This window comes from Arachis ipaensis, chromosome B3, assembly GCF_059453495.1.
Source record: "Arachis ipaensis isolate K30076 ecotype BB chromosome B3, ASM5945349v1, whole genome shotgun sequence".
In the NCBI taxonomy this organism is placed as follows: domain Eukaryota; kingdom Viridiplantae; phylum Streptophyta; class Magnoliopsida; order Fabales; family Fabaceae; genus Arachis; species Arachis ipaensis.
Genome location: NC_142438.1, coordinates 3,192,383 through 3,218,590, shown reverse-complemented (window position 1 = coordinate 3,218,590; position 26,208 = coordinate 3,192,383). Strand labels below are relative to the sequence as shown.

Sequence of the window (26,208 nt, the reverse complement as noted above, 5' to 3'; positions counted from 1 at the left end):
ACTAGCTAGTGTGTTAGTTATAATGGACAATTTTGTTATATTTGACTTCAACATTTGCATCACCACGCATAATTTCTCATAGAGATGTCGAAAGAAAATATTAAAAAGGGAAGTATAAAAGAACACGATTACAAATCACACCTAGGTGTGTGTCTCCATCTACTTGTTTCATCTATTTGGTTTAAAAATGCCACTATCCCTAATGGCCCCCACTTGACCTGAACCTCCTTCTAAAAAGCCACTATTTGAGTTAAAAACCGCCATATTGTAGCACCATTCTGCCACTATTTTTTTCTGATTGTGTGGATAATAATATATCATGTTCTTAATCAATTTAGAGAAGTTTAGCTTATGAACCCAACTAACGAATCATGATCGCCAAAATAATAAAACAGTTAGCTCCAATAGTCAATACAGAGAAGACAAACAATTAACTGCATTACATATATTTACATTTTACATTACAAGAATATCCAGAAAAACACTACCGTGGCTCCAACAACATCATAATATCTGCCCTTCTAAACTCATGTCAGACCTCAGAAAGCCCCCTCTAGTAGGGGAAGAAAGGTTGCAATTTAATGTCCTAGGCCCTAGTGTTGGGGTAAAAAATTAAAAAAGGAATCAACGATGGAACTGATCATCATTCATCATCATCCGATAGACACACTACATCATCAGATGTAGCTTGAACGGATGCATTGGGTGGTGGTCTGTTACTGCCGCTGCCTAACCTTGCCATTAGGTCCAGCGAAGCCAATTGTGACAGACGAGGCAAAATATTTGGCGCATTCTTATCAGATTGATTGTTAGCAGATAAGTTAGGAGGGGGTAACCCACCTGAAGTCACAGGCGAAAGACCCCTATGAGGATCAGGCTGATGGTGCCTCGGCAACTGCAATGGTGGCTGGGAAGGAAGTGACACAGGATTTAAAGAAATGTTACCCAATGCAGGGTGAGTTGGCATCCCAGGTGGAACTGTACCTGTACCAGTACCAGAAGCAGGCACAGGTGTTGAAGGTCGATAAGGCTGCAGATGTGGTGCGGGAGCACGGATTTCTCCACTAGCTTCAAAATTTACTGAGGATGAAGGCATGGGATGGGGATGAGGTGATCTTGCAGGAACGCTGGAGAAAACTCCAGTTGTATTGTATGCGAGCCGCAGAGGTGGGGGGGCCACAGGGTGAGATCTGCCGATAGGACCACGGGAAGGCGAACCAACCTGAGGGGGCCGAGAAGCACATCGCTGTGTTATAAACTGAAGTAACTGCTGCGTAAAACTTGCATCTGACATTAAGACAGTTGTTAGAAAAAAACAAATACAAAGAGTGGCTCGGATAGCTGTAGATAACTAGAATATGAAAAAAGATTAGATAAATGTATCATAAACACGATCAGATACTGAAGCAAATAATTACATATGAAAAAAGCTATCATTTCCCTTGATACTGTAGATAACTAGAATATGAAAAAATGCTATCATTTCCCTTGATGTTACCGAAGTTTGAAGAAACATGGAAAAAAAGGAGCACAATGTTTTATCCCTGTTATTACTCTCCATATAAATCTAAATGCAATCAGTCATGCCTCTGCTTTTCCACAGCAAATATATTATTCTGCTATAAACTACTTCAGTGTATAAAGAGTATATAGACGGCTTGGAAATTACCACCATCACTACGGTCAGGATAATTGGAAGGAAAAGAAGATGGGTTTTCTAATCATATGCTCAGTCAGTAGTATGGAACATATTTTTTTTGGATATAAAGAAAACAAATATACCTTTCTGCATTCCTGATTTACCAGATGCGCTATGATTTTTAATCCTAAATGCCTCAGCCAAGGCTTGATTTAGAAGAACTGTTTTATAGTAAGTATCCAGCTCCATCTTTTGTTGCTGAAACACAACCTCGGCGTCAAGTAATTTAACTTCATACTTCCTGCGAAGTTCTGCCAATTCCTTCTCATAATCAGAATTCAACTGCAATCTCTGTTCCAACATTATAATAAAAACAGTTATTTATTTTGTTTTGTTTTCGTTTGTGTTTTTTTTTTTTTTTTTGGTGTGTGGGAGGGGGGGGGGGGATGAAAAATGTAAATTAAGGTATAATAACATAATCAAATCAATATGTAAACCAGAAGCTAACCGCATCTTCATGATTCTTCATATTTTTCTCTCCAAGTCTCCGTATTCTGTCCAATTCATTTTTAAGTGGATCACGGCTTATAGGTGGAACAATCCCAGAAGCTGATGTGCCCGCAGTTTGAATGTGAAGATTATTGACCCCTGAGGATGTGGATAAGTTTCTTGAGTCTGAAGATTGTGCTCTCACTCCACCAGGTATAGATGAAACAAGGCCCAGATTCGAGGCTGTTTGCACATCTTGATGCGAGTGTGAAACAAGTTCCGAAGTAGAGGATTGCCGCCCTACAGCTTCATTTGAAACTTCACTTGATGACTCAAGATGATGGCTGTGGACAGTATCTCCATTAGTTTGCTGATGTTCGACTCCCGCTGCCAAAGGCAAGTGAGACAGATCCTGGTTGGAAGGAAGTAGCTCAACAGCAGGTAATTGCTGCACCTGCTCTTGAGGCTCAACAACCTGTGAAGAATTATTGGATTGATTATCTAGTACAATATCAACTGGACCAGACACCAAAGAGTTCTGCACTTCTCTCGCTCTATCAGTGTCTGGTAGGGACTGTACAGATGATGTTGGCTGCGATTGTTCCAGAGGCTCCGTGATATCAACAGGTCTAGATATTGCAGTCTCCTGGACCGAAGTGTTCTCTGTCATGGTTACCACTCCTTCCTGCTGGTCTGATGTGGTACTTGTATTGACTGTTTCTGTCAACTGACATTCAGCCACCTCATGGCTAGTTTCCGACACTTCTGCTGAAATTTGTCCATCAGGCATGCAGGGCAATATTGCATCAGGAATTTGTTGTGGTAAAGAGGGTGTGGTTGGAAGGGGAGTTGTATTGCTTTGACCGAAAGCTCCAACAGATGTTTGATTCAGGGGTGATGAAAGAATTTCCACAGACAGTTCCCTATCTGATACAACTATTGAGGCCTCTAAAGCAGTTTCGGGTACTTCAATTGTGATTTCTCCAGCAGGTATAGTTGATGATGAGAGTCCATCATGATTTTGTTTCTCTAACGAAGGTTGATTTAAGATAGTAATAGCATTACCATCAGTTACACATGGTCTATACAACTCTTCTAAATCCAAGACATTGACAACACCATCGGGTATTTGCTGCATGGATGAAGAGGGATTCACAGCAGTAATATTTTCTCGACAATGACTGTCACTGACAGTCCCGAGCATGTCCACATGTGCTTCTCCATCTGGGACACCTACTGTGGTGCCAGCAGCAATTCTCTCGTCAGTTAAACGTGAATTCTGAGACACAGCATTGTTTGAACCATTGCCATCAACAGCCTTGCAAGTTTGTGCAGATTTCTCAGAACTTTGCAAACACAATTCATTTAGACTATAGGCACAGTTTTGAGGTGATCTTAAATTCAAAGAGGCAATTCCTTCATCAGATGAAGGCAAATTTGGAGTCTCCACATTTATTGAAACATTGCTCTCATCAGCTACTGTAGCTTCCTTACAACTTACCATGCTAGTGGTAGGTAAACATGGGACATGCTCTGAAGATGATTGTGAATTCAAGGAAGGAGGAACTTCATCTTGATCATCATTCAGATTGTTGAATTTACACATAGAAAGAGCTGCCTCTCCATTGGGAACATCTGATGTTTCCTGATCACATATCTCTCCATTACGAGATTCACAACTAACTTTTTCACTCCCTTGTGCTTCATCTTCTGCGCTTGTGGCTCCACCAGAACATTGTTCTCTAGAATACCAAGGCTTAGAGAGAGTATCTGCTGGGAATGCAACGGAATTGTCAGGAGACTTAGATAATCCAACCTCGGATCCTGGCCTTGATATGGCTTCAACTATATTGGGTTTCTGCAATGATTTTAATTGTTTGGCCTCAAGATCCTTGAGACGAATTTCATGCTGCCGGTTTAATTCTCGTACTCTTTTTTCATACTCACTAGTGAAAAGCTTGAGTTTTTCGCTCCTCGTCACATCATTAGGAGAACAACATCGAATAGCTGCCCACTGGAGTTTAACCCTTCTCTCAAATTCAGTCTTCTCTTTCTCCATAGCTGCTTTAAGCTTTTGTTTTTCTTCCTGTAGCATCAGATGTATGTTCCCCTCCTGGTTTTCACACACTGGAATTTCTTTAGTACTTTCCGGAGTATCTTTGTTGGCTGAATCAACTACCGGTGCCACTTCACTATAGGAATAAACCCGGTTTGATGATTCAGGAGCTTTTGAAGAATCAATGATGCCACAAATGTGGGATAAAATCTCTTCTCTCAGTCCCAACAGCATTGAATAAATTTCATCCACCATTTCTTTTTTACAGGTGAAATTCAAATGCTGCTTTGCAAGCTTGATGGAAGCTTCAAAATCAAGTTTATGCTTTAGCAAAGAAGCAGCAGTCCAACACTGAAATTTTCAGTATAAAAATAAAGTTATATGTATCAATTACTATACAAAAAATTTGTTATATGTACTAACTGCAACCAACAGAGTAACACACACCTATAATTGAAAGATTTGGAAACCCTGAAAACTAAATGGGATTATTTGATATATTGCAAAAACAGAATACATTAGACACACTAGTTCTCTTTCTTATAAAGGACAATGAGTTATCACAGAAAACAAATGGGAAGCAGGAGACGAAGGAAAGAGAAATAAAAGCTGCAAAAAAAATGACCCTAAACTGAAAACCGTAAATTAAGAATGCAACAGAAGGAAACTCAAGATAATATACTGACCAAAGATAATTGAAAGGCCTGCAATATTGAGACTGGTTTTGTACAGATTTGACGATTGTTCAGAACATATTGAAGACAAGAATCAGCCATTTTCTTGACATTGTCCTGAATTAAAAAAATATGTCAAAGATACAGTTAATTCCAAACTAATAATCGACTGAAATAGACATATACAAGATCAACCTTTTTTCAAGTAGAATATCATGAAGCTAGTGAGTGATAGTGTACAACTTTGAAAGATCACTTCCAAAGTTTAATTTAAAAATAAAATTGATGACATAATTAATTTCTAAGGACAAATAAATGGGTCTAAAAAAATTATGTAAGTCTCAATCTACAATTAGATCCAAAACTTGACTATCTCACCACCATTTTTCTTTCATTTCTTGCACACAGAAGTCATCTACTACTATCTTCTGTCCAATTACAGTAATACGGAATTTCCTTCCTGCTAATATTAAAGCCCTTAATAGTTATTTCTTCTTCATCATTATTAACACTATGCAAAGCGCTGCAAGTTGAATAACAGCCAAAATAATAGATTCCTTCAAGAGCTTTCTTCAACATAGCAGGGATCCTGCCCTTCAACCTTAGACTTCAATATTCCAGTTCAATGAATAGAATTTATTTCTACATAACTAAGCGTCAAATCACATATTTCAGAATATTTTACAAAGTACGGTTTGTTTAGTAATATGTCTCAACATATGGAAAAATTCTACGTTATAAAACTGTTTTCATAGAATACTTCTACATTATAATATTACTTTAACTATCAACGTTTCTATAAAATATCTCAGAAATCACATTACACCAACAGCAAAACAGTGTGGTAAACAAACTGCAATCTTATCGGCGATAAAGGAGAGCTGCACAAACACAGCAAGCAAAAATTAACAGACAGAAAATGAGCTGCATACTGGTAAAAGAAGAAGTTCACAAAGCTTTGCTATCTCCGGCTGCAGTAGAAGTATTAAGCACCTCTGTTGTTTCCTTATATATTCAGCATCATTACCTTGAGATTTGCCTGCCATTTGATAAAGCAAATAGATAAGGTCAGAAATGCATTAACGAGGAATAATTACAGTATAGGCAAAGGTCACATTGAGAATGATACCCCCCTTCCCCCAACAAAAAAAAAGGCATCCCGCTGCAAAGCATCCTGCATTACACAAGTTCTGGGGAAGGACTGCACCCCAAAGGGTGTAATGCAGGCAGACTAATCTGATACAAGGATCAGTGGTTGGCTGATTCTAAAGCTTGAGTTCACGTGGAAACAACTCAACTGTTGTTCTAAAACTCCCTTAAATTTTTTCTTTAAAAAAAAAAAACAAAATGAAAAGCGCTTCACCTCGAAACAGTAAGGCAAGGTGGGTGCCTCTTGAAACATAGGTGGCAGATTTAACGAAAATGAGAGAAAGGGGGTGGAGAGAAGGAAAGGGAGAGGGAATTCAAGCAACTTAACACAACCAGTTGAACTAGAATAGAATCAAAAGCTATCATAGAAACCTCAAGCTACAATACTGATGCTATTTTGTCACCCTCATTAAACTATGAAGGTCATAAAATACTCACTAAAAATGGAGTGAACTAACCTTCCTTGTCTCGAGAAGATAGCTTTACACCATCAACTCCTGGAGAAAGCTGGTCAACGTTACTGATCAATTTCCTTTGATCGCTTTGCACATCTGATAAAGAGATCCGCCTAAAAATCCAGCTCAATGGTACTCAGACACAAGAAAAATTCAACTACCCAAGAACTATGTACACAGGCTACACATTTTCTTTTCACATACCACTTTATCAACATAATTTTAGTTCACCCAAAAGATTAATTTTATTTGCAAATTATCTTATGTATGATATCAAATGTGTTGTGCAGGGTGGGCCATCCCCTACAAGCAATACAATCTATAGATATAACTCAAGCTTCGGTTGTTTCTTATCAAAATCATACAAAGTAAATAAATATTCAGCTACATTGTAGTCACATCTCCATACCATGTGACACAATATTAAATAAATGCAGCTAAACTTTAAGATCAATCATTTATTAGATAATGAAAAACTTTAAGCTCCATCATTTTTGTTTCTAATTTCTTCATTTTGGTAACTAACATTCACACCGCCCAAAACCAACATGTACAATAGCAAGAACAAAACCTTTTGCTAAAAATTGAGTCAGCTACGCATGAACAATGTCTAAAGACAACCACTTAATCTAGACTTTCTTTATGGTTTTATCTATGATTTTTATTTTCCTACGATTACCTGTCTGGATGCCCTTCATCTGATCTACTGTTCCTCTTAAAGATTCTACAAATCTTCTCATACAATCTAACCATTTAATTCTACCATCTTTCTGAAATAAATGCAACTCCAACTTTCTCTCTAATGCATTCATTCCCAGTCATATCTTTCTCTGAACTAACATTCATCATAATTCTAAAATTATGGCTTAATATGGTCTTTGGTTCCTATATTTCCCTATATTCATTTTAGCCTATCACATTTTCAATGTGTTCATTTTAGTGTGTCAGATTTTTAACGGGTTCAATTTGGTTCCCCGATTTATGAATTATGTCAAATGTCTTACAGCATACATCCATGATCCATGTGGCTGGCCACACTAGGAGGAACAAAACTGAGCTGTTGATATAATTCCATCACGTAATCATGAATTTCGAACTGAGATAGAAAAGGCATTTCGGAGTAGGGGAATAAGAAAAGCTAGCCAAAGCCTTCCGATAATATACAAGCAAAGCTTTTCTACAAGAAAGAAGGAGACTCGAAGCTAATAACAACAGCACCACAAAGTTTATCAAAATTCTAATGTGAGAATAATTCAGGAATAGCAGTAGAAAATTACCTTATCCTTTTAGAGCATGGTCCATTGGTCCCTCCAGTACTACCACACAGCTTTGAAGGGTCAGCATCCACAGCCAAGTTGCAGTTTTCATCATCAACCGATGTAGCAGAAACATCTGAATGCATGTCCACCATGGTCCCCTTTCTCTTTGAGGGTATCAAATTTTCACCCCTATCATGGCTAACACGTTTCTGAATCAAACTTTCATTGAAAACAGAATTCCTTATCGGTGATGTCTCGTTCCCATTGCAATCAGAGTGATCACTTTGAGGCGCACTTTGAGGCGCTGCACTAGATGCATTTTTTTCTGATAGTCCTTCTGGAGGCCCACTCAACCTAGACTGGGATCTCTTCGTATTCCTTGACACTGCTGTCTCTGGTGTCTCCTCTCCACGGCAATCAGACTGATTCGATTCAGATGCCAACCTAGCCTCATCAGTTGTAGCACCACATGGAGCCACATTATTTTCCAATAATAAGTCTTCCACAGGATCACTAAACCTAGACTCGGCTATCATCTCTTTTGCTTTGTCATCTCCAGATGGCACTACACTATCATTTTCCGTCTTGCTACCACTATCCTTATCACCTTCCTGAGTTGACTTATCCATCTTATTTGATTCCCCACAAAAATCTGACATCAAGATAAAAAATTAATTGAATATATATGCTATAACAATATATTAAAAACTGGGATGCTCACTTAGCAGTCAGCAGCATTCTTAATCATCTGAATTTTGATTAAGAAAATGATAAGCAAATAAAAATTGAAGCACTTAAACAGTAAATACAATACAATACAATACAATACAAGAGAGGCCATTATTTATCCGTTAAGGTATCCTTAAATCACTGTAATAACATAGATGGCTTATTTCAATCATACCATATAAGGCCGTGATGATACACAACAGAATTCCGATGGCTTGCATAAAGGAGGAACTGATCTGAAATAATTCATAACTACTACATTTACAAAATAACATTGCTTTTGTAAACTCAGGAAGGAAGACAAAAACAAACCCAAATCTAAGCAAAGGGCAACTAAGTTACAACCGTCATGGCATTGCCCTACAAAGAGTCCTGTGATAAATTTATTCCTTTAGTAACAGAAAGCAACCATCACTCATCACTTTAATCCTATAATGATTTTCTGGCAACAATTTCACTCGTCTAATATATGCAAATTAGCATCAATTTATTCCCTAAATCATCCAAAACGTTATTAAATGTGACACTCATAACCCATTCCAGAAATTATAGCAAAATTTCCTTAATTAATAGCTCAAAATTAGATTATTAATTAAGAATTAACACTACACAGGAAGTTACGTTGCATTTACCTCCTTTAGATTTTAACGAAGCCCGATATACACGCGCATGCAATCTCTTCTTGTTAACCTTAGAATCGCTTCCTGCACGTTCCTCTTTCTCACTACCTTCCTCCATCTCTTCTTCTTCTTCTTCTTGAGCTCTCAACCGCTTCACACACTTCCGTTTCTCCTCTGTAGAACAAGACCCAAAGCTCTTCGAATTGGAGCCTTTGGAAGGAGAACCAGAAGAGGAAAGCCTCCCAGATCTCCTCAAAGGAGTCGGCACTAGCGAGGCAGACTTCTCGACCTTCTTCAGATCGGAACTCCCTCTCGCTGGCGCCGGAGCAGCTGAAGACGGCGGCGGCGTCTTCTTCTCGAGACGCTCGGACCTCCGGTTCCTGGCGATTGGAGTTGTCGGAACGGTTTTCATGGACAATGTATCCCTAGTTGACCTCGGAAATGGAACCACGATCACCACGACCTCAACATTGAGCAACAAAAACTTAAACCTAATATTGTTTTTAGGAACAAAATTGGGGAATGCAGAAAATAATTCCGTGGGAAAAAAAAAGAGAGTAATAGTTGTTGAATTTTGCAGAAGATAGATAATCAAAGAGGAAAGAGTAGAAAGAGTAACACTAGTTCTTCAAATTTTCTAGCTTTTCTCTCTTTTTTCGCTTCTGACGGAAATGGCTGTGTTAAGGGGTGTTGGTGCCGGAGACAACGCTAAGAAGAAAATTCGCCGAAAAACGATTACTTGTAATTTTACTTTTTGACTTTTTGACTTTTTGAGAGTTTAGATTAATTTTGAATTTTTTATATACATGGTCAATGGTCATTCACTTTCTCTTCAAAGATGGAGTTGGACAAAGGGTGGTTGCTCACATAAATCACATGAAATTTTTTTTTTTTTTTTTATCTTCTTAGAATATTGATATATTATATCAAAATAATTTAACTAAATATATATATATATATATATATATATTTTTGGTGACTTAACTAAATATATTAAATTATTTAATCATTTTTAATATTGATAAAAATAAAATTTTAAAGTCAAAAATATTTTTTAAATTTTATTGTATTTTAAAAAAATCCACAAAGATATATAATTTACTTTTAACAATTTTATTCTCATTCAAAAGGTGGTATTTAATATTTTATATTAGTAAAATAAAAATTAATTTATTATTCATTGGTTTTAAGTTAAATTTGGAGCTAGTTTTTATTATTCTTCAAACTCGGCAAAGCTAGTCAAGGAGCACATACTCTCAAACTTTATTAATGCGATATGTGATTTTATAAGAGTTAATACTCAAAATGATCTCTGAAATTTGATCTCTGACTTAACTTAGCTCTTAAAGTTTCAATTAACTCTAATTGTATCCTGAAATTTTGGCTCGTACCTCAATTTGGCCCTTCCATCGTTTTCCGTCATCAGAAGCTGATCTGGCAATTTTGATTGACACCTGATATCATAGTAGTTAAATGACGTGGCGAAATATTTGAAGGCATCCATTTAACTCCTCAAAATTTCAAATAAAACCTAGCAGCCCCAATTTTCCCAAATCGCAAGAGTCTCTCCAAGAGTTGAAAAGGAAGTTGGGGAGCAACCGCCAAGGTTCAGGTAGCTCGTTCGCATGGTAGCTGGGTCAAAAACGCATACCGTGACAGAGGTGGAAAAGTTCCTCGTTGGTGCTGTTGTGGGTTGGGTTGCGTCCTATTCTTCGATGGTCTGGGAACTCTTTGAGTAAATCTTCGATCGCTGGAGGCCACCGCACCTTGCTGGGGGTATAACAATCCAATTCGTTACCGGTTCCAAGAACTCTACATCGCCCCCTATCCCAAGACCACACATTATATCCATCCCGTGCAACAATAACAGTGTGTGCAGCTCCACATGCAACTTGAATCGGATCTGAAAACTTAGGTTGGTATGGAGCACACAGTTTACACAAGGGTGAGAGGGTATCACCAGAATCAGATGAACCACGACTAGCATCAGGGCATAAGCCAAGACCCTTCTCCATTCCCCATGACCACACATCCCCTGATGAGGAAACTACACTTGTATGAAACAAGCCGCAATCGATACCAATAATAGATATATCTTGCGGCAAGTCTTGAATAGGTGTAGGAAATAATGCGCTTTATGTTGTTCCATGCCTGAGTTGGTTATTATCCCAAGGCCAAAAGTCTAGCACTTGCTTTCCAACTCGGTAGATTTCTTTTTGCGAGTGAGCAAGGCAGTGTGAGCAACACCACATGCTATGTCATAAATTGTCCAAGGGGACTCCTCATCAAATGTTTTCACAACTTCTGGATGTGTCTTGTTCTCCCTATCCCCCAATCCTAACTGGCCATGGTTATTAAAACCCCAAGAGTAGCAAACCAAATCTTCACCATTGTTTGATTCTCCGGCACTAATCAATGCTACAATACGCTCATTTTCACATGCAACCTTGGCAACATTAAGGCAATGAAAGGCCAGTATTGGCATTGGAATGGAACTACCTACAAGAGAGAATTCACCTTTGCTTTTTTGTGGGCAGTTTTCCCACATCGATAGGGTGCCATGATTATCAATAGTCATAGACATCGTTCTTTTTGCTTTGACAACATGTATCTGCCAAAATTAAATGGGCAAAAAAATACATTAAGACATTCTCACGAAATTCATGTTTTTTATTGTACCTTAATTGATCCTTTTCCTTCTACTTCAGAGACACCAGTTTAAGAATCAAGTGAGTGCAACTTGGAAAACTTATAAACTCCACCAATAGAATTTTCATCAGGTGTGTCCTCTCCGATAGTGCCAAGTTGACTATCCATACTTAGTAGTCATGGTGCTACATATCTATATCAGCACAAAATTTGAAAGACATCCACATGATATTCACTCTTGCAAAAACAGGGTATATTAATTGATCCATTTTTGAAGGGAGAGAGACTGAATTCTTCTTCCCTTGTTAGCACTTATCAATGTTTACTTTGAGACTCAAAGGACATAAAAAAGGCAAAAATTGGATATATTTATTTATACCATTACACTTGCAATGCAATTAAGAAGATGCATAAAATTTGTTATATAGTCTCAAATATTTTTCTCTATATTAATTTCATATAGTTGATGTTTGCAACTATTACTGCTCAAAAAGTAGCCTTACATGTAGTTTTAAAATGCAGCCAATAATACAACAAGAGTCTGGCAACATATCATTAAAAGTCATTCTAATGTCTTAGCTGACATAACAATTTATCATATATTCCTTATTCCCTTATAAGCTTATAAAGAAAAAGGGTTCAATTGTTCCTCTTTTGATCAAATTAATTAAACATATGCTTAAAAAAGCCATATACTACTCTTAATGTATCAAAATTTGATTAGATGACGCTGCAAACAAGTTTACACTACTCTTAATGTATCAAAATTAATTAACTTCCAAAAAAATAATAAATAAAGAAAAATTGAGTAGGTGTGAAGAGTTACACTATTTCAGAACCTGTAAGAGCAAGATTATGATATGTACCAAAAGCAATAGCAATAATTTTGGGTGTGTCTGCTTCTCCTCCATTAGGGTAATAAAGTGGAAAAAAAATGAAAAACAAACCTCATGAAATAGAGCGAAAAAAATGAAAAACAAACCTTATGTAACATTTTGAAGATATGGTGATTCCCAGACAATTAGTCTTCACAATGGGGCAAAATAAGTAAGAAAAGCTTCAACCTTTAGTTACAGAAACACCCATAGTTCTTCTCTGAGAGTACGTATACCAGGAGAGGAGGAGGAAGAAGAAGGGCCAATTGGGAGTTTCATTTTAAGGTGGTTAACGTTTGGGTTTTGGTTTAACCCTGTTCTCATGTCACACGACGTCGTTTCTAACAATTTGGGCTCCAAGAATTAAACGACGTCGTTTGATAGTGTGAAGTGTCAACCAAAATTGCTAGGTCAGCTCTCCAGTGACGGAAAGCGATAGAAGAGCCAAATTGAGGCGTGGGTCAAAAATTCAAAGTACAATTAGAGTCAATTGAAAGCTTAAAGACTAAATTGAGCCGGGTCAAATTTCAGAAGTCATTTTGAATATTAACTCGATTTTAGAAACAAAGAAATTAAAGTGTGGGGCCAATTCATACTTTACTAAATATTCAAAGGTGCATTAGTATCATGGTTCTGAAAACTGGACCGGATCGGTCCAATTGCGAACCGACAATATTAACGATCCGGTCAGATATATAAAACCGTTGATAAAAAACCGGTAAAAAACCATTGAACCGGCCGGTTTACACAAAAACGGGAGCTCCTTCGTTTCTTTCTCCCTTTCTCCCTTTCTTTCTTTCATTCAGAAGGAAATCACAGAAACTCAGCCAAACCACCGCCGCAAGGAGTGGCATACTGCCGCCGTCGGTCGCACTCAAAGTTCGCCGTCCGTCCGTCTATCTAGCTTCCCTCGTGCTCCAAGTCTTCAACCCCTGTTCGCTGTCACCGATCGCAGCTGCTTCCTCGAGCTCGGCGTCCGTCGTCTTTGTCTGCTCAGCCGCGCTTCCGCCGCCGTTTGTTTGCCGTTCACGTTCGCGTCTTCGTTCAGCCGTCATCTTCGTTCGCGTTCTTCGCCGTTCACGTTCTCTCGGCGTTCACCGTTCGCGATCGCTCGCAGTTCACCGTTCGAGTTCGCATTCGCGTTCGTCTGGAAGCCACGTTGCTCTGCTTCAAACTCTGCGACCAACCCGCGCGCTCCACCTAGCCGTCGAACTGCTCTCTTTTGTAGCCGTCGTGAGTTCCCTAAACCCGCCACCAGACAATACACTCAATACAACACCAATACTCTGCTTCAAACTCTGCAACTTCTGATTTCTATTACAATAAGTAACTATTTGATTTGGTAGTGGTTTGGATTTTTTTCCTAGACTGAATTAAAGTATACAAGAGTTATGTTCTCTTCTCTATCACATTGATATTAAGTTTTGAATTATCTTATTTCGTTTTAATTTTACTGCACTCAACATGTTTGATGAAATGCTTTAACCATATTTCTGGTTGGTTTTATAATTTCTAGCTTTTAGAAACTTAGTAAGTCGATTCCATGTGAAATTAGAATAATTGGATCTTAGTAATTAGGAAATTTTAGCTGCACAAATAGCATCTTTGCAGAAATCATATTAGCATGATGATTCCACTTGCATTAGTGTTCTTCTGGTAAGTTTTAACTGTTATTGTGAACTTGTTAATTTGCTAATTGTTCTGTTGTTCTTCTGTTATTTTTAATTATTTTTTTTGTTGTGATTTTCTGTTCTTGAACTTGTTAAGTTGATAATTTGCTAAATTGTTGGGCTGCTGTTGTTTTAATTTGCTAAATTGTTAGGTTGCTGCGATTTAATTGGTCGGATTTTCTATTTAGGTCTTGTTCTTGTTTATTTGCTAAATTGTTGTTGTGTATTTATTGTTGTCTGAGATTATTGCTGGATATTGGTGATCATTGATTTATTATATGCTTCATGTTTCCATTGTTTTCTTCTTCTGAAGGAAAAAAAAATTCTGTTTTCATTGTTCTGTTGATTGTTTGTTTTGTTTCAGAAATCAATTTTTTGTGATCAATACTCAAACTCTGAATTCTGTTCTGTTGGTTTTGCTGTGTGTTTCAGAATTTTTTTTTGTGATCAATGCTCAAACTCTGAATGTTGTTCTGCTGTTTTTGTTTTGTTTCAGAAATAAATTTTTTGTGATCAATGCTCGTACTCTAAATGTTGTTCTGTTTTGTTTTAAGGCTATGTTTGGAAGAGGTGATTGATTTCTGAGTGTTGTTTTGCTTTTGTTTTAAGGCTGTGTGTTGTGTTCAATTTTCATTTTATAGGAAATTTTTTGAGGTATATAAGAATTAAGAAGGAAGACTATTTCAACGGTATTACTCTGTTGATTCTGGTCTGCTACAAGCTTGAACATAGAATTGAAGAGAGAAACCCTTTATTATTTCATCATTGGCCTATTTTTGGCATTGCATATCATCGTAGTTTGTTTATTCATAGAACTAGTTGTTTATGATCCCCTTTTGAAGTAAAAAAACGCAGTAGAAGAGTGTTTAGAATCAGTTACTTTATTCATTGAATTTGTATAGAATCTAAATGTTTATTATAAAACGGTTTTTTCGGTTGAACCAATAAATCAGTAACTATAGTGGTTCAATGATCGGTCCGATTTTCAGAACCTTGATTTGTATAGAATATTATAAAATATAATATAAATGTAAGAAATGCAATACAATATCATAGAAAACCTTAAACAAATTAGTAAAATTTGGGTGTTTTTGCTTTCCCATATTTTAATGGAATCATTGATCATTCATTATTGATTGGGTTGATCACAATCCTCAACGTGTCCATTCTTTGGAGCTTATTGTATCTCATTGGTATGAAACAAATAGAAAGGTGTAAAGTACTAACCAACATTAGTACATTACTCTATTTATTATTTATTTAATATATGTAATATGTGCATCAATCGCTGTCTTCTGATGTGTCTCTGGTTTTCTGCCGGCTTCTTAAGAGTAACCAAATAATGCATTTGACTATATATGAATCCATGTTGACAAACTTAGAATACATTTTTTTATGGTTATTTGTCCTTTTTCTCCTTAGTGATATATAAATTATTTTTTTAACACTTAAAATAAATTTACAAATTAATCTTATTTACAATTTTTTTATTGACTGTTAAAAAATAGTCATGTAATATGTATACCGAAAAACTAATTACAAAATTAATTAAATATATAGAATATATATTTAAAATATATAAATATATAATAACTGATTTAGTAACTAATTTTTAGGATATATTTAGCATTTTTTATTTGAAAATATAATTTACATTGAACAAAATTTAGAATGTCAAAGGTGTATAATTAAAAATGCTGATCTCTAATAATGTCACCTTTTTTGGAATTTTGCTATAGAATCTACTCCTACTTAGTTTATGTGCATTGTTATGCACAAGACATAGCAAAATAATCACTTTGATGTTGGACCCATAATTCTCTTTCTTTTGTTCTTGCCTCCTTTTCATTCCTCCCTTTAATTTGCATTAGTTGACACCAAAATAATCATGATTCACCTTTGTTTTGTTTCCTTAATTAGCATTAGTGTATGTTATGCTCAACAATATTATGATCCTAATAGTTGTAATTTAAATGAAACAATCTCAGGATCAAGATACACTTGCAATTCAACAAATCATTCATGCAAAACATTCTTGGTTTACAAAGCCAACAAAAACTTTCAAACTATTTCAAATATCTCAGCATTGTTCCACATGCAAACTCATGATTTTCTTGAACTAAACAACCTCACATCTTCTTCTGATGTATTAGAAGAAGGTAAAGAGGTTCTTGTTCCTATTAACTGCTCATGCATTGGTCAATTTTACCAATTTAATAGTTTCACCTATAGAGTCACTCATAACACCACATTCTTTGATGTTGCATGCCAAGTGTTTGAAGGATTGCTGAGTCCAGTAACACTTTCTGAGGAAAATGTTCCACTTGGGAATAAACCAGATTCTGGTTTTGAAATTAAGATCCCTCTTAGATGTGCATGTGTTGATGATGTCATCAGTAGCATGATGAAGGTTAAGTACCTTGTCACATACCCTGTAGTTTTAGGTGATGATCCGGGAAAATTGACCAAGAAATTTGGTGTCTCAGGTGATGATTTCTATGCAGCTAATGGCTTGAGAGATTGGGCAACCATTTTCCCCAAAACATCTGTTTTGATTCCAATAAGGGACGTTCCAATCAAAATCTTTGATGTTCAAGATTCTCCTTCTTCACCTCCTGGTTTTCTTCCAACAACACCAGTGGTGGAGGCAGGAGAAACGACACAAGGTTCAGATTTATATATTGCAGGGCCTCTTGTAGGATTTGGTTTGCTCATAGCATTACTTGCAAGTGGATTATATGTTAAGAACTTGAAGAAATGGAAAAATGATGCTGTTGTCCCCTCCAGTGATTCAAACTCCACCAACCTGATATGCTCAACAACGGGAAGCTCTCCTATGTATATGGAAACCAGCAGAAGATGCTCCACGGCTTCATGGCTGACGCCGGATCTTCTTGCAGAAATTAAGTACTGCTTGGTTAACTACACCATAGAGGAGATTGAGAAGGCCACCAAGAATTTTAGTGAAGAAAACAAGATTGGTGATTTGGCCTATAAGGGATTACTCAATAATCTTGAGGAGGTGATGGTAAAGAGGATGAGGTTTGAAGACACAGGACAGGTAATTGATTTGCATTCTAAGATCAACCACTTTAACATTGTGGAATTGCTTGGTGTTTGTTATGGTAGTGAGAGCAAAGTTTCATCATCACCATCATGGTCTTATCTGGTTTTTGAATTGCCTAAAAATGGTTGCTTAAGGGAGTGTTTATCTGATCCATGCAATAATCTAAATTGGTACAAAAGGATACAAATTGCTTTTGATATTGCAACATGTCTTTACTATTTACATTGCTGTGCTTTCCCTTCATATGCTCACATGAATGTCAATAGCAGAAACATATTCATAACTTCAAAATGGAGGGGGAAACTAGCAGATGTTGGTAGAGCATTGGCTATAAAATCCACACCCCAAAAGAGAAATAATGATAGTATAGAACTTGTTAAAGGATGGGTGGCACCAGAATACCTCTTGAATAGGACAGTTTCTGAGAAAGTTGACATTTTTGCATTTGGGGTTGTGTTGCTTGAGTTGATCTCAGGAAGGGACAATTTTGATGAGAAAACAGCGAAAGATTCACTTGGATTTTTGTTGGGGGAAGCAAGTGAAGGTGGGTGTTTTGAAGGGTTGAGGAGTTTCATGGATCCTAATCTGAAGGATTATGATCTCCCAGAAGCTTTGTGTTTGTCTTTCTTGGCAAAGGATTGTGTTGCAGATGATCCAATGTATAGACCAACCATGGATGATATCATGAAAGTCCTTTCAAAAATGGTTTAATCAAAGAGCTAGAGCATAACAAGAAAAATCCGTGGTTAAGCTTTGTAATAATGATGAAACTTTATTGTAAAATGTAAAATATATTGTTCATAATGAGTATAAGTTTTCACATCTTCTTAGGCTTTTTTCTATTCTTGTTCATTATTAACATTGATACAGCTTTATCAGCTAATAATCATTACTTAATTCTGTAGAAGAACATCTCAATGCAAGATTAAGCATAAACCAAACAATTAAAGAAAAGTTTTTCTATTTCTTATACAACAATTGGCCTTCAGTTTTGTCACCAATCTTTGTCTTTGAAACACAAATGACTCATGTTTAACACTTAGTCATTGGAGGTATTAGAGAACTGCAGATTCCATTTTACATATTAGTGGTGGAAGAAGTGCAATCTCCAATTGTATTTGTATCACAGCAAGACATTAACCTCGTTAGTTTTTGAATTATTCTCTGTCACACACATTAACTTTGATGATGAGTTACTCTCTCTTGTTGATTAATCTTTTTTTTTAACTTAATAATTTATTTTTTCTTTTTGTGGCCATATGTCTGCCTTGTATTTATTAGTGAACTCATCATGGATAAATTAAATATTCCTTTAACTTAATTTTGTCTTCACTGAGACGGCATTAAGCTCCTAAATTGCTTTTGTCATCATATGTCAATCTTTTCCGAAATATGAAAAATTATTTTTATATGATCATATGTTATGAATAAATAAGAAAGAGTGTTATACGGTAATTCAATTTAATTTATATATTTAAATAACTTTTTTTATGTTGCATAGAAATAAAAATAAGAATACGAAAATATACACATAAATGGAAACTTAAATATAATGTAAACTGGGATATAAAAAAAAAACATTATTTAATTTTTTGATTTGAATATTCAATTTAAGTTTTTCCAGAGAAAGAAGAACATTCCAATGAGTTATATCTCAAATGGCATAGATTCTCCATACTCAATTAAGAGGTTGTGAGTTCGAGGCTCTTATCTTTGATAATTTGCCAATGAGGTATAGCTCAAATGACATAGTCTCTCCATATTCAATTAAGAGGTCGCGAATTCGAGTTTCCTATCTTTGATAAAAAAAAAAAAAAAAAAAAGAGTAATGGTTGGCTTCATCGCCCACTTCACCCTCTCCAAAACCTGTGTGTGAAAGAATAAAGAAAGGGTTGGCTTCATCGCACGCCACAACCGAAACCCTCGTTCTCTCTGCTAAAGTGCGCCTCCTTCCTCCGTCACTCGGAACCTAATGGGAATCGGACATTGCATTACTCACCTCGACAAACTCCCTCTCCCCTTCCTCACCCGTTCCCCTTCCTTCTCCTCCTCCTCTTCTCGCTTTAAACCTTTTGCACCAAAAGCAACCTTCCGGACCCGCTTCTTCCCCCTTCCCACAACCTATGGCAAAAGAAAATCAATTTTCTGTTCCAACGAACACCGCCACGTGTCTTCCACCGCTGCTGCAGCGGCTGTTGCTGCTCCTGTTCTCGCTGCTGACACTGCGACCAAGGTCGGGAAACGGACGGACATAAAAAAGATTCTGATCCTTGGAGCTGGACCAATCGTCATTGGTCAAGCATGCGAGTTTGATTACAGTGGAACGCAAGCATGCAAGGCTCTCAAAGAAGAAGGGTATGAAGTTATTCTAATAAACTCAAACCCTGCTACTATAATGACTGATCCTGATATGGCTGATAGGACCTATATTACCCCTATGACCCCTGAATTAGTTGAGCAGGTTCTCGAAGCGGAGCGCCCCGACGCTCTGCTTCCCACCATGGGTGGCCAAACCGCCCTCAACCTGGCTGTGGCTCTCTCTGAGAGCGGCGCCTTGGAGAAATACGGTGTGGAATTGATTGGGGCGAAGCTGGAGGCTATTAAGAAGGCCGAGGATAGGGATTTGTTTAAGCAGGCTATGAAGAAGATAGGGATTAAGACCCCGCCTTCCGGGATAGGAACCACCATTAGGGAGTGCATGGAAATTGCCGATGAGATTGGCGAGTTTCCGCTGATCGTTAGGCCTGCTTTTACGTTAGGTGGAACGGGTGGTGGGATTGCTTACAATAGGGAAGAGTTTGAGGAGATTTGCAAGGCTGGGGTTGCTGCTAGTTTGACCAGTCAGGTTTTGATTGAGAAGTCCTTGTTGGGGTGGAAGGAGTATGAGCTTGAGGTTATGAGGGATTTGGCTGACAATGTGGTTATTATATGTTCCATTGAGAATATTGATCCCATGGGAGTTCATACCGGTGACTCAATTACTGTTGCACCTGCACAGACTCTTACCGATAAGGAGTATCAGCGCCTTCGAGATTACTCCATTGCTATAATTAGAGAGATTGGAGTGGAATGTGGGGGATCCAATGTGCAGTTTGCTGTCAACTCTGTGAATGGTGAGGTGATGGTGATCGAGATGAATCCGAGAGTCTCAAGGTCCTCAGCCCTGGCATCGAAGGCTACCGGATTTCCAATAGCAAAAATGGCAGCAAAGTTGTCTATAGGCTATTCACTGGATCAAATTCCAAATGATATAACAAAAAAGACACCGGCTAGTTTTGAGCCCTCGATAGATTATGTGGTTACAAAGGTTAGTGACTCGATAATTTCATCGTGCATTTTCACTTTTGAATGTAGTTTGGTTGTTGAATATTTACAGCAGAACTAATGTAAATTATATTGTTGTTGATGACTTCTATTTTATTAGTTTCTTTAGCAGCATTATTACACCCCTTATATGCTTGTAGAAAAGTCTTGGTTGTTGATATTATATTTGAAGTCTTGAATCTTCTTGCCCTGTAGTTTATCTTAAAGTTTTGTTTGCATCAGCGCTGAAATCTGATAAACCAACATTTATGCTAGGTTATCAAATATTAGTATTATCTTGATGAATCATTGAGAATATCTATTTTGTTATATGTTTGATAATTTTTATTCAAACTTGTTTCTTAATCCCATATGTACTTTTCTCCCATGGCTATTTATATTTTAGATTCCTCGGTTTGCTTTTGAGAAGTTCCCTGGTTCAAAGCCAATATTGACAACGCAGATGAAGTCTGTTGGTGAGGCAATGGCTACAGGGAGAACCTTCCAAGAGTCCTTTCAAAAAGCTGTCCGCTCACTGGAACACGGATACCCTGGATGGGGTTGTTCGAAAGTGAAAGAGTTAGACTACGACTGGGAACAATTGAAGTATAGTCTTCGAGTTCCTAACCCTGAGCGCATCCATGCCATATATGCTGCAATGAAAAAAGGCATGAGCATTGATGAAATTTTCGAGTTGAGTTATATTGACAAATGGTTTCTTACTCAGCTCAAGGAGCTAGTTGATGTGGAAAGTTTCTTGATGTCCCACTATTTGTTTGATTTGACGAATGTTGATTTATATGAGGTTAAGAAAAGAGGGTTTAGTGATAAACAGATAGGATTTGCAACTAAATCTGCTGAAAAGGAAGTTCGGTGCAGGCGACTGTCCCTGGGTGTTACTCCAGCATATAAGCGAGTTGATACCTGTGCTGCAGAATTTGAAGCTAATACTCCTTATATGTATTCCTCTTATGATTTTGAGTGTGAGTCAGCTCCCACTAAAAGAAAGAAGGTTTTAATTTTGGGTGGCGGACCAAATAGAATTGGCCAAGGGATTGAGTTTGACTATTGTTGCTGTCATGCATCCTTTGCTCTTCAGGTGTGTTTTCTTCTATTTTATGTTGATTAGATTCCACATTTGAATATTCTTACTTTACTGGTTGCAAATTTGCGTCTCAGAAACCAAGTAAAGAGAAAATACATAACTCTTTTTTATCTCTCTGCTTGCTTTATTTTTTCTCTCTAAAAGTGAAACTGTAAACTTAAGGTGAGAGTAAAATTGATGAGTTGCACGAGTTAAGCCTTTGATCTTGATGGCACATTGAATTCAAATGTTACATTACATGACTTGTCTTTTGTCTTGGTATGTGTCCTGGCTTTCGGTTTGGCATATGCTTTTAAAATGATTAATCTTCCCGTATGCTGTCTCTCTCTATATTTGCAGGATGCAGGATATGAGACAATCATGGTGAATTCAAATCCTGAGACGGTCTCTACAGATTATGACACTAGTGATCGTCTATACTTTGAACCCTTGACTGTTGAAGATGTTTTGAACATTATTGACTTGGAAAGACCTGATGGTATCATTGTGCAATTTGGAGGTCAAACACCATTGAAATTGTCTCTCCCCATACAACAATACCTGGATGAACACAAGCCAGCATGTGCTAGTGGACTTGGTCATGTACGTATATGGGGAACATCCCCTGATTCCATAGATGCTGCTGAGGACAGAGAAAGGTTTAATGTGATACTCAATGAATTAAAGATTGAACAGCCAAAAGGAGGAATTGCCAGGAGTGAAAAAGATGCACTCGCCATTGCAGCAGAGATTGGATACCCAGTTGTTGTTCGCCCTTCCTATGTTCTGGGAGGTCGAGCAATGGAGATTGTTTATAGTGATGATAAACTTGTGACTTATCTTGAAACTGCTGTTGAGGTGGATCCAGAGCGCCCTGTATTAATTGACAAGTATTTATCTGATGCCATTGAGATTGACGTTGATGCACTGGCTGACTCACATGGCAATGTGGTCATTGGTGGGATAATGGAGCACATTGAACAGGCTGGGGTACATTCTGGTGACTCTGCCTGCTCTATTCCCACAAGAACTGTTCCATCTTCTTGCTTGGAGACAATCAGGTCATGGACTGAAAAATTGGCGAAACGATTGGAGGTCTGTGGGCTCATGAATTGTCAGTATGCAATTAATAATTCAGAGGAGGTATTTTTGCTTGAGGCCAACCCTCGAGCTTCTCGCACTGTTCCATTTGTATCAAAAGCAATAGGCCATCCGTTGGCTAAATATGCTTCCCTTGTCATGTCTGGAAAGTCTCTCTATGATCTACAGTTTACAAAAGAGGTCATTCCTAAATATGTGTCCGTTAAGGAAGCTGTTCTTCCCTTTTCGAAATTCGCAGGCTGTGATGTGCTTCTAAGTCCTGAGATGCGAAGTACTGGTGAGGTCATGGGTATTGACTCTTTGTATAATACTGCATTTGCTAAGGCTCAAATTGCGGCCGGTCAGAAGTTACCAACTTCTGGAATTGTGTTTCTTAGCTTAAATGATTTAACGAAGTGTCACCTTGAGAAGATTGCAAAGACCTTCGTCGAGGCTGGTTTTAAGATTGTTGCTACTTCTGGAACGGCTCATGCTCTTAAATCAGCTAATATCCAAGCTGAGAGAGTGCTGAAGATGCATGAAGGTAGGCCTCATGCTGGTGACATGATTGCCAATGGAGACATTCAGCTAATGGTGATAACGAGTTCTGGTGATGCACTTGATCGGATAGATGGTTTAGCTCTGAGAAGAATGGCTTTGGATTACAAGGTTCCTATTGTCACAACGGTTAACGGAGCTATAGCAACTGCTGAAGCAATAAAGAGTTTGAAGTCCAATTCTATCAAAATGATTGCTCTTCAGGACTTCATTGAGTGTAAACTGTAAAGAGTCAGAATAGTTTTGCAGCAGCCTCTTTCTCTCCTAAGTGGCTATGTGATAGATACTAGTAAGCTTCTATTTCCCTCTTAGTGAGAATAGTTTTTCCTGTTAGTATTTGTTAAATGAAAATTATCTTATAATTTGGTCGTTGTTCATATCTTGCTTTTTTTAATTTTAAATCCAATTAATAAACAATAATTGCTACTGGTGCATGTTTGCATGATATATTGGTTGATTGTGCAGTAACACTCTAATTCACATTGCATTTTGTCATCATTTATAATTTATCTTGCCACGGTTGCATGTAGAAGGGGTGATATCACATCTTAATTAATATGAAATTTAAGAACATTAGTATGGTCCTGAAAATTTTTTGATATTTTTTAAATTTATTCTCTAAATAAATATCGATATTTTTTAAACTTGTTCAGTAAAGGACTAGGAGAGGCATGTGAAAGGGACGTGGCATTTGCTACTGCCCTCGAAGATTTTGGGGGTGACCATAATGATCTTCATTTTGCTGCTTTAGTAGATAAACCTCATTCTTTCTCAACTAGAACTAAATATCTTTCTTTCTCTACTAAATTAAATTGTGATTCTTCAATATAATCAGGTCTAGAGAGGTTCACTTGGATATTGGTCTATGTTGTCTTGAATTTTTTTGAAGTTTTCAGTTCTACTCCAAGCCCGAGATAATCTGAACTTGCATATGAATTGTCTTAAAGAGTATTTATAATGCCAGATGCATGTACTATATTATGTAGAAATTAATGTAATTTTTTAATATCTATGAGAAATATGCTATTTGTTTCCATCTCTAAATGGAAGTGATTGCATTATCATGGCTTCAATTTTAAATCATTCCTTGCTGTGGACATATGGAGTTTATATATGAAAATTTTTTTCTTGAGAAATGCTGCTATAGTTACATCATTTTGTTTAGGATGCCATCTAATTAATATGTTTCCTTTTTCTGTTCATTATTTTTGTTTTTCTATTTGTTTGTTTTAAAAATATTATTGATGCTTAAAATTTTATAATGGCACAAATATGCATGTATATGATCAGAAACAGTATGTCTGATTTATATTGAAACTTTTGGCTTTGCATTACAAGAGTTACGTATCTCCTTCAGTTGAAACTACTTATTGGTTGTACTTTTCTCTTTGATCCATGAATCAAGAGTAGTTCATTTGCTCATTTTTGTTCTGAGACTTCTTACGATGCATCAGCTCATATGGTGAATCTTTTCATTCTATTTTTTTTTCTTTTTGTCCCTTCTCACATAATGTGTTGCCTTAAAAAATTTTCTGCCATATAAGCTGTGTTTTTCTATTGCATGCTCCTTCAAAGTGTTTTTTTCTCACGAATTTAAGTGTTAGTATATAAGCTGATTTTGATTTTCAACTTTAAAAATATTATGCTATTCATTTACTGTTATAATCCATGGTAACAGATAAACGAGGGAAAAATATTATGCTATTCATTTACATTAGAAATACACACTATATAAAGGATACTAACTGTCAAGAAACTAACACATTGTGGTAACTAATAAAGAAATTACTCACATCTATCTCCAATTAAGTAACTAATAATTTATTCTGATTGGTTGGTAATAAATGATCGGACTAATATTTTAATTTACAGCAGGGTAAGGATGCTCACAACACTGGGATTCATGTTGGCACCTTGAAATGAGAGCAGGGAGTGGATGAAGAAAACTGTCTCAGCATCAATGGCAGTGAAACTAATGCTACCGTTTCTAGAGCACTCACATAGAACTATGCATAAGCTTAAGTCTTTCTACTTTTGACAACTTTCACCCACTACAAATTTAGCATATTAAATTGACTGTAAGTTCGTTCTTTCTTTTTTCTTTTGGCCTTGAACCATCAATTCATTTAACCGATGTTATTTTAAAACAAAAAAAGCTTTGGAATAATATTATGTTCATCATATATCATATATTTGTATTCGTAATTAAGGAGTCAAATATTTCCCTTGACCAATATGGTTTTGGAATTTTAGGTCAAGTCTTGAGAAAGTTTCTGATCTAGATGCCTTGTTGATCACGGTTTAAGATGATCAAAGTCCAACCAAAAGTGGCTATGTGGAGTTTGCATTTCTTAAGAAGCAGATGCATGAGGATGAAAGACAGTAACTAATAATAAATGCACTCAATTTTCAAACTTAAGCCACATGGCACAAGTACAAGATGTTACCACAACTACTAGTAGTATGAGATCAATGATTCATACAACTAGTTTCCCTGTTCAGTTTCAATTTTGAACTAGTACAACAATATAGGTAATATTTATTTCAATTTACCAGATTTTCTTTTTAAAAAATGAAAGAATATCTGCACATTATTGAAGGTGTTAGTTGTCTATTATAATTCCTAGCTATAGTTATAACAATATAATTCAGATTAACGGTAGTATTGAAATTATAATGGCAGATGATAACTCTGCAAATCAAAATTGTGTCAAAAAGTAGTTAGAAGTTCTTAACTAATTCTGGCAACTTCTGTAGTATTGTGGTTACTTGCTCTAGTTGCGTATATAATGCGTCTTAGTCTAGTGTGTATTGTGATTAAGTTCTCTTCTGTATTCTAGTGTTAATTGATT

At 36.8% G+C, this 26,208-nt stretch overlaps 3 protein-coding genes and 1 pseudogene across 4 annotated transcripts; 2 read left to right on the top strand and 2 right to left on the bottom strand.

Moving 5' to 3' along the window:
* Positions 1-410: 410 nt before the first annotated feature.
* On the bottom strand, positions 411-9,939 carry LOC107629238 (uncharacterized). Its single transcript, XM_088508676.1, has 8 exons — positions 9,083-9,939; positions 7,740-8,373; positions 6,466-6,575; positions 5,791-5,897; positions 4,871-4,975; positions 2,148-4,535; positions 1,783-1,990; positions 411-1,287 (listed from the first exon to the last, which is right to left on the bottom strand). The coding sequence occupies exons 1-8, from the start codon at positions 9,480-9,482 to the stop codon at positions 644-646; spliced, it is 4,596 nt and encodes a 1,531-aa protein (XP_088364802.1). The 5' UTR covers positions 9,483-9,939; the 3' UTR covers positions 411-643.
* Positions 9,940-10,707: 768 nt separating this feature from the next.
* On the bottom strand, positions 10,708-11,887 carry LOC148569663 (ultraviolet-B receptor UVR8-like; annotated as a pseudogene).
* Positions 11,888-16,048: 4,161 nt separating this feature from the next.
* LOC107632369 (lysM domain receptor-like kinase 4) lies at positions 16,049-18,153 on the top strand. The gene has a single exon (XM_021120120.2). The coding sequence runs from the start codon at positions 16,153-16,155 to the stop codon at positions 18,040-18,042; it is 1,890 nt and encodes a 629-aa protein (XP_020975779.2). The 5' UTR covers positions 16,049-16,152; the 3' UTR covers positions 18,043-18,153.
* A 1,017-nt stretch (positions 18,154-19,170) lies between these two features.
* LOC107629239 (carbamoyl phosphate synthase arginine-specific large chain, chloroplastic) lies at positions 19,171-26,104 on the top strand. Of its 2 annotated transcripts, none has more exons than XM_016331983.3 (5): positions 19,171-20,638; positions 21,041-21,733; positions 22,079-23,645; positions 25,229-25,434; positions 25,610-26,104. In XM_016331983.3, exons 1-3 carry the CDS (start codon positions 19,304-19,306, stop codon positions 23,582-23,584), a joined length of 3,534 nt encoding a protein of 1,177 aa, XP_016187469.1. In that variant the 5' UTR covers positions 19,171-19,303; the 3' UTR covers positions 23,585-23,645; positions 25,229-25,434; positions 25,610-26,104. The 2 variants fall into 2 exon arrangements, with proteins under 2 accessions (XP_016187469.1, XP_016187470.1); XM_016331984.3 differs by having other exon boundaries at positions 19,180-20,638; positions 25,232-25,434.
* The last annotated feature ends 104 nt before the right edge of the window (positions 26,105-26,208 follow it).

What these genes read in the sequence shown, in the direction of transcription:
- LOC107632369 (XM_021120120.2), top strand. Translation starts at nt 16,153, where the DNA reads ATGATTCACCTTTGTTTTGTTTCCTTAATTAGCATTAGTGTATGTTAT.
- LOC107629239 (XM_016331983.3), top strand. Translation starts at nt 19,304, where the DNA reads ATGGGAATCGGACATTGCATTACTCACCTCGACAAACTCCCTCTCCCC. An exon ending in TAGATTATGTGGTTACAAAG is followed by an intron (nt 20,639 to 21,040) that starts GTTAGTGACTCG and finishes TTTATATTTTAG; the next exon opens with ATTCCTCGGTTTGCTTTTGA. An exon ending in ATGCATCCTTTGCTCTTCAG is followed by an intron (nt 21,734 to 22,078) that starts GTGTGTTTTCTT and finishes CTATATTTGCAG; the next exon opens with GATGCAGGATATGAGACAAT.
- LOC107629238 (XM_088508676.1), bottom strand. Translation starts at nt 9,482, where the DNA reads ATGAAAACCGTTCCGACAACTCCAATCGCCAGGAACCGGAGGTCCGAG. An exon ending in CCATGCTCTAAAAGGATAAG is followed by an intron (nt 6,576 to 7,739) that starts GTAATTTTCTAC and finishes CTGGATTTTTAG; the next exon opens with GCGGATCTCTTTATCAGATG. An exon ending in AGGCCTTTCAATTATCTTTG is followed by an intron (nt 4,536 to 4,870) that starts GTCAGTATATTA and finishes TGAAAATTTCAG; the next exon opens with TGTTGGACTGCTGCTTCTTT.